The following is a 12,463-nucleotide window of genomic DNA, read 5'->3' on the forward strand; positions in this document are numbered from 1 at the left end:
ATACACATGGAATATTGATTAGTTTGGGTTTTATCAGCCACAGTATGACTGCTATTTAAGGCTAAAAAAAAATTCCATGTTGTGGGAACAGACCCTTATATTGTAAAATGTTTAGCAGCATCCATGGCCATTAGCCATTAGATGCCAAAACTCTGTAGTGCTTACTATTAAGAACAGAAAATGTCACTGAAAAATGCAATTGGCCGATGGGACAAAGGCAGCATGAGGTAAATTGTCCACTTGGAAAATTCTATATGAGATGATTTGTGTTGGGAGTGGGAAGCCATGCAGCGCTGCATATAGGATCTTAGTTCTGGGACCAGGGATTGAACCTTCATCCCCTACATTGAAAACACAGAGTGTTAACCACTGGAATGCCAGGGAAGACTCTGAGTTGAATTCTTAAGTGGTAATTGTCTTAGAGGTATTGTATAATGTCGTTAAAATTCTAAACACGAACTTCAAATACATATGATTCTCCTTAGGTTTTAGAAGTGTAGCATTCTCTAGAAATGTCAGACTATTGAAACATATGGGTTCAGATACAAAATGTAATTCGATACTCTTAGGAAAAATGTTTTCTTTTTTCAAGAAATATTATATAGATTTGTGCATACATTTTCTTTTTTTAAGATTTGTGTGTGTGTGTGTGTGAACCATTTTTAAAGTCTTCATTGAATTTGTTATGACATTGCTTCTGTTTTATACTTTGGGTTTTTTTGGCCATTAGACATGTGGACTTTTAGCTCCCTGATCAGGGATCGAACCCCAACCTCCTGAACTGGAGGGTGAAGTTCTTTAACCACTGGACCACCAGGGACGTCCCTGTGGATAGCACATTCACTATATTTGGTCAATTAAAAACAGAAAAAACTTGGAGAGTTAAAAATAATTCTTGAATCCCACTTCCTGGAGGGAATCTTGTTAGCAGAGAAACACTCACTATACCTCTGTTTTTTTTCTCTTTCTGTGAGCGATTTCTCCCAAATTGGAACCAGTCTGTAAACAGCTTTTCTGTCTTACCATTGTCTCTCATTTGCATCCCCCATATCATCTTTTAAACATTCTTTTTTGCATTCTTTTCCATTATGGTTTAGCCTGGAATATTGAATACAGTTTCCTGTGCTATCCAGTAGGACCTTGTTGTTTATCCATCCATATATAACAGTTTTCATCTGCTAATCTCAAACCCCCAATCCATTCCTCTCCCCCAGCCCTTGGCAACTACAAGCTGTTCTCTATGTCTCTGAGTTGGTGTATGTTTCATAGATAGATTGGATTTTGCATGTTTTAAATTCCACAGGTAAGTGAGGTCATGTGGTATTTGTCTTTCTCTTTCTCACTTACTTCACTTACTTCTCTAGGTCCATCTCTGTTGCTGCAATTCTTTTTCATGACTGAGTAGTATTCTAATGGGGCTTCCCAGGTGGCACTAGTGGTAGAGAACCCATCTGCAATGCAAAAGACAAAGAGACACTGGTTTGATGCCTGGATAGAGAAGATCCCCTGGAGTAGGGCATGGGCAAGCCATTCCAGTATTCTGCCTGGAGAATCCCAAGGACAGAGAAACCTGGTGGGCTACAGTTCATGGGTGGCAAAGAGTCAGACTCGACTGAAGCTACTTAGCATGCACACAAAAAGAATTCTATTGTATATATGTGCCAAAAATGCCTTCTAGAGACTTCTCTAGTGGTCCAGTGGCTAAGACTCCATGCGCCCAATGCAGTGGGCCTGGGTTCAATCCCTGGTCAGGAAACTAGATCCCACGTGCCACAGCTGAGATCCAGTGCAGCCAAGTAAATCAATGTTCTTTAAAATGCCTTCTAAGATGCAAATTAAAATTTGTCTTTTTTTTAATTTGCCCAACATGCCATAGATAATATACTAGAATTAATGTTAGTATTTGAATTACACCCTCTTCATAAAACTGAATTCTGTACTCAAAGATTCTCAAGAATCCTTGTAATCCAGTTCTGAAAGCGCTATATGTGGGTCTGAAATACAGAAAAGTTGAACAGACCCTATAATTTAAATTTCAGGATATAATCTATTTTGCTTTGTTTGAAGTCTGGTTGACCTAATGACAGCCATAAAACAGGATTAAGATAATGCTTGCCAGTGATGCAATTTTGGAATTTTTCTTCATATCTCAGATCTGTATTGGGCTCATGGGGAACTCGGTCCTCTTCAAGTTAAAAATGTGCACTTTCATAACTCGGTCTCACCTGAAAAAGCCCATTGATGTCATATTCATACACCTGACTTTGGTCAATGTCTTGACCATCATGTTCAAGTTGATACCAGATGTCATGTCATCCTTTGGAGTACGACATTTTCTAGACGACGTTGGTTGTAAAGCAACTTTGTTCACACACAGAGTTACCCGGGGTCTTTCCATCTGTACCACCGCTCTCCTGAGTGCCTACCAAGCCATCACCATCAGTCCTGTTCATTCTAAGTGGGCGTGGCTTAAATTGAAACTCTCTACGTGTATTTACCCCTCTTTCCTTTCCTTCTGGGTCATCAACATGCTCATCTATATCCACATCATCAAAACAGTAGTAGCCAATCTCAACTTCACAATTGTTGGTTCTGGGTATTCCACACTATATTGCCAAACTAACCAGTTGGAACACCACTACTATTCAATGGCATTTTTGAGTGTCATCTTGATTCGAGATCTCCTCTTTGTGAGCCTCATGGCGTGGTCCAGTCTCTACATGGTGACCCTTCTCTATAAACACCGCCGGAGAGCCCCGCATATTCACAGCCCCACCCTCTCTCCCCGGCCCTCTCCTGAAATCCAAGCCACCCACATTATTCTTCTCCTAGTCAGCTGCTTTGTCTTCTTTTATTTCTCAGACAGCTTTATTACCCTTTATCTGTTTTATAGACATGAGAAAAATTGGAGACTGAAGAGAATGAATGGAATAATTTCTTCCTGCTATCCAATGATCTGCCCTTTTGTGCTGATGAAAAATGATAAAATTGTTTCCAAATGTATTTCTTCCATTTCAAAGATGAGAATGACCTTGTCTCGAAGAACAGTGAAGAGATGACCTGATACCTGCAGGCAATGTAGGGGTCTCTGGAATAATTTATATAAAGAAGAAAATGCCACGTGGCTCTTGAACCCTTAAAATGGGGCTAGTCGGCTAAAATGAGATGAAATGTAAATTAAAAATACACACAGATTTGAATCTCACAAGGAAGAAGAGGACATAAACATCCCATTAATAATTTTCCTATTTCATATGGATTACTTGTTTCTATTATAATAATTTGGGTTAAGCAAAATGTAGTATAGTCATATCATTAAATAATCTTCTTTGTTTTACTTTTTTTTAAACTGCAGCTACTAGAAGGTTTAAAATTACATTTGGGACCCACCTTATATTTCTATTAATGTGCACTGCTCTAGGGAAAATCATTTGTCTATTTAACAAATAGATATAGCATGTTTAGGCATTAGACATGTTCTAAGCTCTCAAAAGAGTGGGGCATGCATGGGTGATTAACACAGGCAAAATATAATTACTGGGGAGATTATATGCAATGTTCTCTAAAAAATGTAAATCCACATGATAGAGCTATAAATTATTCAAGCAGCTAACACAACATTGTAAGTTAACAATAATTCACTAAAATAAATCTTTCTTAAAAGGAAAGCAATAATTTGAGCAGGATAAGTGAATCGGGAGTGCTGGGGCTGTTACCCTAATGAACAGCGCACTGCAGGAGGTGTCTTTCAATGTCTGTGGGAATCTATCCGTGATAATAATCCCGCGAATGCTGTGCTCATATATTTGCAATTTTCAATATGCTATGTGATGATAATGTCAATGAAATGTGTCCCTCCCTTTTCAATAATTCTTTATTAAACACAGCCTGACACTTTCCTATCTACTCTGCTGCAACATTTGCTTTAAATAGATGGAGTTTGCACATTTCTTTGTTCTGCAGCATTTTTCTTCATCTTCAGCTTGTGTTGTTTTGAAGCCTTTGTTCAGTCAGTTCATTGTTTGATTTAAGTCCTCAGGGTTATGATGAAAGTGACATAGACTTTGAATCTTTGTTCAGAATGTTTGATGTGTTCCGCTTTGCCCAGGCATAGGATTATGGGCTTAACCCATAATAGTTCACTTTCCCCCTGACTTCCAATTTTCCCTGGTGCAAATGAAATGAGTGATTCTTTTCCTTTGAAGACATTTCATGTTCTCTATGAGCTTTTAAAATTGAACTTTAACATAGAAATAAAACTTATGATTACCAAAGGGGAGGGAGAGGGTGGATAAATTAGGAGAATGAGATTAACATATGCACACTACTATATATAAGAAGAGGGCTTCCCAGGGTAGCGCTAGTAGTAAAGAATCCACCTGCCAATGCAGGAGACGCGAGAGATGTGGGCTCAATCCCTAGGTCTGGAAGATCCTCTGGAGTAGGAAATGGCAACCCACTCCAGTAATCTTGCCTGGGAAATTCCATGGGCAGAGGAGCCTGGAGGGCTACAGTCCATAGGGTCTCAAAGAGTCAGACTGAGCAAACAGGCACCACGTAATACACTAACCCCACTTTGGGGTTTATTTTGAGGGCAATGAAATTACCATCTTTAAGAGATGTATGTACCCCATTTTTGTAGCATTATTCATATACCCAAGAGACTCTTGAAAAGCAAGGAGATCAAACCAATCCATCCTAAAGGAAATCAATCCTGAATATTCTTTGGAAGGACTGATACTGAAGCTGAAGCTCCAATATTTTGGCCACCTGGTGCAGAGTTGATTCACTTAAAAAGACCCTGATGCTGGAAAAGATTGAAGGCAGGAAGAGAAGGGAACAATAGAGGATGAGGTGATTGGATGGCATCCCTGACTTAAAGGACATGAGTTTGAGCGAACTCTGGGAGATAGTGAAGGACAGGGAAGCCTGGTGTGCTGCAGTCCATTGGGTCAAAAAGAGTCAGACACGACTTAGCAACTGAACAACAAGATATCAAAACAAGCTCTGTGTTAATCAGTGGATGAATGTGTGGATAAAATGTGGTATGCATATATATTTTTTTCCTGTCTCTACATTGAAATATTATCAGTTATTAAAAACTGAAGAAGGGAAGGGATGAACTGACAGTTGGGGTTAGTAGATGCAAACTATTACATTTAGCATGGGTAAACAAGGTTTTTTGTAGAGCACAGGGAACTGGGTTCAATATCCTGGGATAAACTGTAATGGAAAACAATATAAAAAAGAAAGTATGTATGTGTATAACTGAATCACTTTGCTATACGCCAGAAATTAATGCAACATTGTAAATCAACTATACTTCAATAAAAAAATAAATTTTAAAAAAATGAAGAAAATCTTGCCACAGTGTGGATGGATCTTGAGGGCATTACACTATGTGAAACAAACTAGGCAGAGAAAAACAAATACTGTATGATCTCACTTATATGTGGAATTTAAATATGCCAAACTCACAAAAGCAGAGATCAGACTGGTGGTTGTTTGGCGCTGGGGTGTGGGGGAAATGGGGATATCTGAGTTGAAGAGTATGAGCTTCCATTTCTTAGATGAATAGATTCTGGGGAGCTTAAAGGGCAGCATGGTTACTATAGTAGCTGTTGTTCAGTTGCTAAGTCATGTCCCACTCTTTGCAACCTCAGGGACTGCAGCACACCAGGCTTCCCTGTCCTTCACTGTCTCCTGGAGTTTGCTCAAACTCAGGTCCATGGAGTCGATGATGCCATCCAACCGGCTCATCTCTATTGCCCCCTTCTTCTGGACTCAGTCTTTCCCAGCATCAGGGTCTTTTCCAATGAGTCGGCTCTTCACATCAGGTGGCCAAAGTACTGGAGCTTACTTTAGTTAATGATACTGTATTGTATATGTGAAAGTTGCTAAGAGAGTAGGTCTCCAATGTTCTCATTATTAACAGTATGCTAATTCTGTGAGATATTGAGATGTCAGCTAACTTTATTATGGTAATCATTTTGCAACAAACACCTGCATCAAAACAACACACTGTAGACCTTAAACTTTTGTTGTTGGGATTTAGTCGCCAAGTTGTGTCCGACTCTTCTCGACCCCGTGGATCGCAGACTTTACAGACTTAAACTTACACAGTGCCAATTACACTTCACAAGAGCTAGCAGCTCTTGGCGGGGAGAAAGCCCTAAAAGAGGAAGCACAACAAGGGAACTGGAAAAGTGAACTTCTGCTCTGAAGAGCTGCTCTGAGGTCAGGTTTTATCAAGTCCTCTGGGAGTTTCTATCAGTGGAGTGGCAACTAACTTTGATTTCTAATTTTTTAAAGTTTACTTTTTAATGCAGTTCAACTTGGGGGGAAAATTACATCCTCAGATGATGACTTTGTCTCCTCATCAATAATCCTAATAAGTTTACCATGAGAATCATTTTGCTTCTGGGAGAGCAATTTGCTGCCCCTCTGGGCACATCAGGATGACCCCAACAAGGTGCTGGAGACAGCAGGTGACAAGGGGAACCCCTGGGAGGCTTTGCGGGTCAGACCCAGCCTTTCCAAGAAGTCTCTTATTTTTTGCAGAGGCTGGCTGCTTTTAATAAGGATCTGAGATACTCAGTTTTGACAAGAGAGAGGTATGAAAATCTTTTCAAGATTCCCATTCCCCATCCTAAGCTTCCTTACAGAGACTTCCTTTCTTTTAAATTTCAAATTTAATCCTCCATCAATTTTCTGTTTGATATGATTGTATTTTATCTTTTTTCTCATGATATTGTCACTATTTCTCCTTTCTTCCATAGATATTACTTTTCATTTCTTCATTCTTTTTCTTTAGTATTTCCTATACCTGCCCTGTATTATTTTATTATTCACACTATATTTTACTTTAAAACTATATCTATCACACTTCCTACATTGTATTTTGACATTTGAAATTTCCAAACCATTCCATGTATTGGCTAATACTTCTCCTTATTTTATGCTTTACTTTCGCTTTTCACCTTTATACTCTACACCTTAGTTGATATTTATTTACATTTGATATCATGTCATGCCTCTCAGGTTCATTTAATTTCTCATTTTTACAATCTTCTGTTATACCTGCTTTTGTTTTTCCCCGCATCACTCTATTTTTATAATATCCTTTATTTCAAATTATAATATACTACTTTGTTTTTAGAGTACTTGAGTCACATTTACATTAATTGATAACATCATTTCTTCTTAGAGGTTTTGTACATTTCTTGTTGTTATTTAGTCGCTAAGTCATGTCCAATTCTTTTGCGACCTCATGGGCAATAGCCTGCCAGACTCCTCTGTCCATGGGATTTCCCAGGCAAGAATACTGAAGTGGGTTACCATTTCCTTCTCCAATACATTTCTTATTATGTACTAATTCCTAGGTTCAACAAATTTTCATGGTTTGTAAACGATGCTATTTTTTAAATTGCATTTTAAAATTTTCATGCTGGCATATAGAAATCCAAATGATTTTTGTTCTGACTCTTCAGGACTCTTGAAAATTGTTCTTAAAAATTCTAATCATTTAACCAATGATTCTATCAGTTCCCTTCTTAAAATTTATGGAATCTTTTAATGATAAAAAATAGTGGTAAATAGTTCTTTCTAATTTTTTGCTTCTTTCTTTACTATAAAGCACAGGGAGGGACTTCCTTAGTGGTCCAGTGGTTAGGATTCTGTGCTTCCATGGCTGGGGGCATGGGTTTGATCCTTGGTCAGAGAACTAAGATCTCAAAAGCCATGCTGCTGGGCAAAAAAAAAAAAAAAAAAAAAAGAGTTCAGGGAATCTGAAAACATGAAAAGTAGAAGTGATGAAGCAGATATTTTTACTCACAGCCGATCTCAAAGGAAAAGCTTTCAGTACACAGCCTTTAATATAATACTACTGCCGCTGTTAGATAGCATCACCAACTCAATGGACATGAATTTGAGCAAACTCCAGGAGATAGTGAAGGACAGAGGAGCCTGGTGTGCTGCAGTCCATGGGGTCACAGAGAGTGTGACATGACTTAGCAACTGAGCAACAACTGCCATTGTAAATATTTTTGTCTGGGTACAAGATCATTCCTTCCAAGTGCTACATAACTAAACATTTTTATCATAAGTACATATCAAATTTTGTCACATGATTTTTTTGTATACACTGAAGTGACAATATATTATTGTTCCTTGTGAACAATCATACAGATGAAGTTTCAAATGTTAAAATTATCTTCCACTTAGGGATAATTCTATGGCCAAGTGCTTGATTCTTTTTGCATATTGTGGACTCAATTTTTACAATCATTTTGATGGATTGCTTTTAATTTGGTTTCTGAAATAATCTCATATTATTGTCCTTTTCATTATAAGTTATGTTTTGCTACCAGGATCATGCTAATCTCATAATGTGATTAATGGAATGTTCTCCATTTTTTTATCCTCAGCAGTTGTTTGTATATATTATTTGTTTCTGAAGTGTTTGCCATACTTCACCGTCAAACATTCTTTAGAATTTATTATGGAATGATTTTTACCCACTCTTCAATTTGATCATGAGGAACATTGTCTATGTATGACCTTCTATGACACAAATATCTTTCTTTTGGTAAGTTAACTCTTAGGTATTTGTCCATATCTCCCAAATTTCCAAATTTATTGACAGAGTTAATCATACTTTCATATTATTTTCTAGTATTTGCAGTTTCTGTGTTGCTATCCATTTAATGTTTTAAATCTTGATAGTATTTGTGCTTACCTTGAAGGAAAGTTATGACCAACCTAGATAGCATATTCAAAAGCAGAGACATTACTTTGCCAACAAAGGTCCATCTAGTCCAGGCTATGGTTTTTCCTGTGGTCATGTATGGATGTAAGAGTTGGACTGTGAAGAAGGCTGAGTGCCGAAGAATTGATGCTTTTGAACTGTGGTGTTGGAGAGGACTCTTGAGAGTCCCTTGGACGGCAAGGAGATCCAACCAGTCCATTCTGAAGGAGATCAGTCCTGGGATTTCTTTGGAAGGAATGATGCTAAAGCTGAAACTCCAGTACTTTGGCTACCTCATGTGAAGAGTTGCCTCATTGGAAAAGACTCTGATGCTGGGAGGGATTGGGGGCAGGAGGAGATGGGGACGATAGAGGATGAGATGGCTGGATGGCATCACTGACTCAATGGACATGAGTTTGAGTGAACTCTGGGAGTCGGTGATGGACAGGGAGGCCTGGCGTGCTGCGATTCATGGGGTCGTGAAGAGTCAGACACGACTGAGCGACTGAACTGAACTGAGGAAAGTGGAACAGTCTCACTGAAAAGTGAAAAGTGTTAGTCACTCAGTCATGTCTGACTCTTTGTAACCCCATGGACTATAGCCGGTCAGGCGCCTCTGTCCAAGGAATTCTCCAGGTAAGAATACTGGAGTGGGTTGCCATTCCCTTCTCCAGAGGATCTTCCTGCCCCAAGGAATCTTCCTGCCCCAGGGATTGAACTCAGGTCTTCTGCATTGCAGGCAAATTCTTTACCATCTGAGCCACCAGGGAAGCCCATATGGCGTTGTGCTTTTATTTTTACATTTATGTATGTACTATATGGGGCTTCCCAGATGGCACTAGTGGTAAAGAACCCACCCGCCAATGCAGGAGGCATAAGGGATGCAGATTCAGTCCCTGGATCGGAAAGATCCCCTGGAGAAGGGCATGATAACCCATTCCAGGATTCTTGCCTGGAGAATCCCATTGGACAGAGGAGCCTGGTGGGCTACAGTCCATGGGGTTGCATAGAGTCAGACACAACTGAAATGAGTTAGCATGCACACATGTACTGTATGTACACACAATTCTTTTTATGTGCCAGAACTGTTGAATAGTGTTCTACAGAAAATTTAGAATATTAAAACATATAGATCCAGATAGTAAAAAGGAATCTAGGGACATCTGGTCAACCAGGTCAGTTTGTGAAGCGGTAATTTGTGGAGATATCTATGCGTGTGTGTGTTAGTCAGTCCTCTCCAGCTCTTTGTGACCCCATGGACTGTAGCCTGCCAAGCTCCTCTGTCTATGGAATTCTCTAGGCAAGGATACTGAAGTGGGTTTCCATTTCCTTCTCCAGGGGATGTCTATGGAGTCTGCCAAACCTGAGGAAGCTGAAGCCAAGTGCATGGTTGTTGGCTTGTGGCCATTTTGGGGGGATAAACAGGCTGGGATCTAATACTTTTAAGAAAAAATGCCCTCTAACATGCAAATTTCATATAGGCCCAACATGTCCTAGGTAACATACTACATAAGTTTTTATTATTATTTTTATTATTATTTTAACCTTTTGGCTGCACCACGCAGTATGTGGGATCTTAGTTCTCTGACCAAGGATTGAACCCACGCCCCCTGCATTGGCAGCATGGAATCTTAACCACTGCACCACCAAGGAAGTCCCAATATACTAGAAATAGGGTGTGAGTATTTGAATTCCACCTTCTTCATAAAACCTAATTCTCTAAGGTTCTCAAGAATTCTCAAGAATCCAGTCTCTGAAAGTTCCATATCGGGGCCTGAAATACAGAAGAGTGGAACATTTCACACCCTCTCCTCCTCCTGAACTGTCAATCATTAATTTCTTTAACAAGCTCCATTATAATTTCCCAATATACTCTATTTTGTTTCATTACAAACCAGGCAAAACTAATTAATATATCTAAAATCAATAAGATATGTTTATAAGTGATGAAATTTGGGGGTTTTTCCATATGTTTCAAATTTGTGTCGGGTTCATGGGAAATTCATTGCTTTTCATGTTCTATATGTACACCTTCTTAACTCATTATCACATGAAAAATCCAATAGATTTGATATTCATACACTTGACCTTTGTCAACATTTTGAATATTATGTTTAACTTGATACCACATTTCATGTCATCCTTTGGGGATATATATTTTCTGGATGATATAGGTTGTAAGGCAACTTTGTATACATACAGAGTTACCCAGAGTCTTTCCATCTGTACCACCGCTCTCCTGAGTGCCTACCAAGCCATCACCATTAGTCCTATTCATTCTAATTGGGCATGGCTTAAATCAAAACTCTCTATGTGTGTTTAACCCTCTTTCCTTTTCTTCTGTGTCATCAACATGCTCATCTATATCCACATCATTAAAATTGTAGAAGCCAGACGGAATTTCACAATAGTTGGTTCTTGGCAATCTCAGATATGCTGTCAAATTATGCAAGCCACACCACACAATTCAATGGAATTTTTGAGCGTTATGGTGATTTGAGAGCTCCTCTTCGTGTTCCTCATGATATGGTACAGTCTCTACATGTCTCTACCACCGTCTCTAGTAACCAGTGCAGGAAGCCAACAATAAACTCTGGAATAATTGCCCCAAACTGCCAGGATTTGATTAATAATTTGATCATTTTTGCCCTGACTTCCCACTTAGTACCAACTGGAGAAAGCCAGATATTCACCCCGCTCTCCTTCTAGTTCACCTGCTGACCCATTTTAGTGCCCCAGGCCAACAGCCTCCCATCATGGCTTACCTGAAGCCTTCCCTATTTTTCTTTGAGGGAGCTCTCCCACTCTGCCCGCCTTTGAGTCTCTGCTAAATGCAGGTGATGGTGGCTGACTCCCTTGCTAGAGCCAGCTCTGAACAATAGCCTTTCCTTGTTCTCCTTCTGGGTTTCTCTTTTGATTTCCACATTGTCTCAATCCTCTGTTCAAACCCACAAGAGTTTTCTTCACATAAATGAAGCTCTCCATGGTTATTTTCATAATATCCTATGTCCCTCTCACAGCATAACTCATGCTTCAATTTCTGTCTCCATACTCTCTGGCCAGTCATAAAGCAGAACTCAATGTTGACAAAAACAGACTATGTGATTTCCCATTTTGGCATCTTTGCACATTTGTCCTTCACATAGCACTGATTCTCTGTCTGAAAAATGAAAATCTCAACCCAAATGCTATCTCCCTTGTTTCCAGACCTTCATAGCTGTGTGTTTCTATCTCTTCTTGCCTCTTGAAACTATTCTGCATTTTGCTCTCTGCAATGAACTACCCACCTTTGATAAAAGGTGACTCTGAGATCACCATTGGATGACACGATAATATAACAGAAGTACATTCTTAAATAGTCCATTTTCACTTATCATGTTTTTATTCTTGGCAGCCAAGTAAATGGTACTCCAGTTTCCAGCCCACTAAAAAGAACATTTATATTGACTCATATTAGGAAACCCTTTGTTCTGTGCACACTTTTTTGCAGGAAACTCCCCAACCCCAACCATGGATTAAGAAAAGACTTTGTTTCATTGCATTACTCAGGAGCAAAGCTAAAAATACAACAAGGATCACGAAATTAAGCAAGATTCTACACTTACATGTAGAATGGAATTTGCGTGCGTGCATGCTCAGTCGTGTCCAGCTCTTTGCAACACTATGAACCACAACCCACTAGGCCCCTTTGTCTATGGGATTTTCCAAGCAAGAATA

At 39.2% G+C, this 12,463-nt stretch overlaps 1 protein-coding gene and 1 pseudogene across 1 annotated transcript; both read left to right on the top strand.

Annotated features, from left to right (window-relative positions):
- Window positions 1–2,108: 2,108 nt before the first annotated feature.
- LOC129630797 (vomeronasal type-1 receptor 4-like) lies at window positions 2,109–3,059 on the top strand. The gene has a single exon (XM_055551284.1). The coding sequence runs from the start codon at window positions 2,109–2,111 to the stop codon at window positions 3,057–3,059; it is 951 nt and encodes a 316-aa protein (XP_055407259.1).
- Window positions 3,060–10,679: 7,620 nt separating this feature from the next.
- On the top strand, window positions 10,680–11,336 carry LOC129630682 (olfactory receptor class A-like protein 1; annotated as a pseudogene).
- The last annotated feature ends 1,127 nt before the right edge of the window (window positions 11,337–12,463 follow it).

The sequence above is a fragment of the Bubalus kerabau genome, chromosome 17 (genome assembly GCF_029407905.1).
Source record: "Bubalus kerabau isolate K-KA32 ecotype Philippines breed swamp buffalo chromosome 17, PCC_UOA_SB_1v2, whole genome shotgun sequence".
NCBI lineage: Eukaryota > Metazoa > Chordata > Mammalia > Artiodactyla > Bovidae > Bubalus > Bubalus kerabau.

Bases quoted from the DNA above. Each gene is read 5' to 3' on its own strand.
- LOC129630797 (XM_055551284.1), top strand. From the start codon at position 2,109: ATGCTTGCCAGTGATGCAATTTTGGAATTTTTCTTCATATCTCAGATC.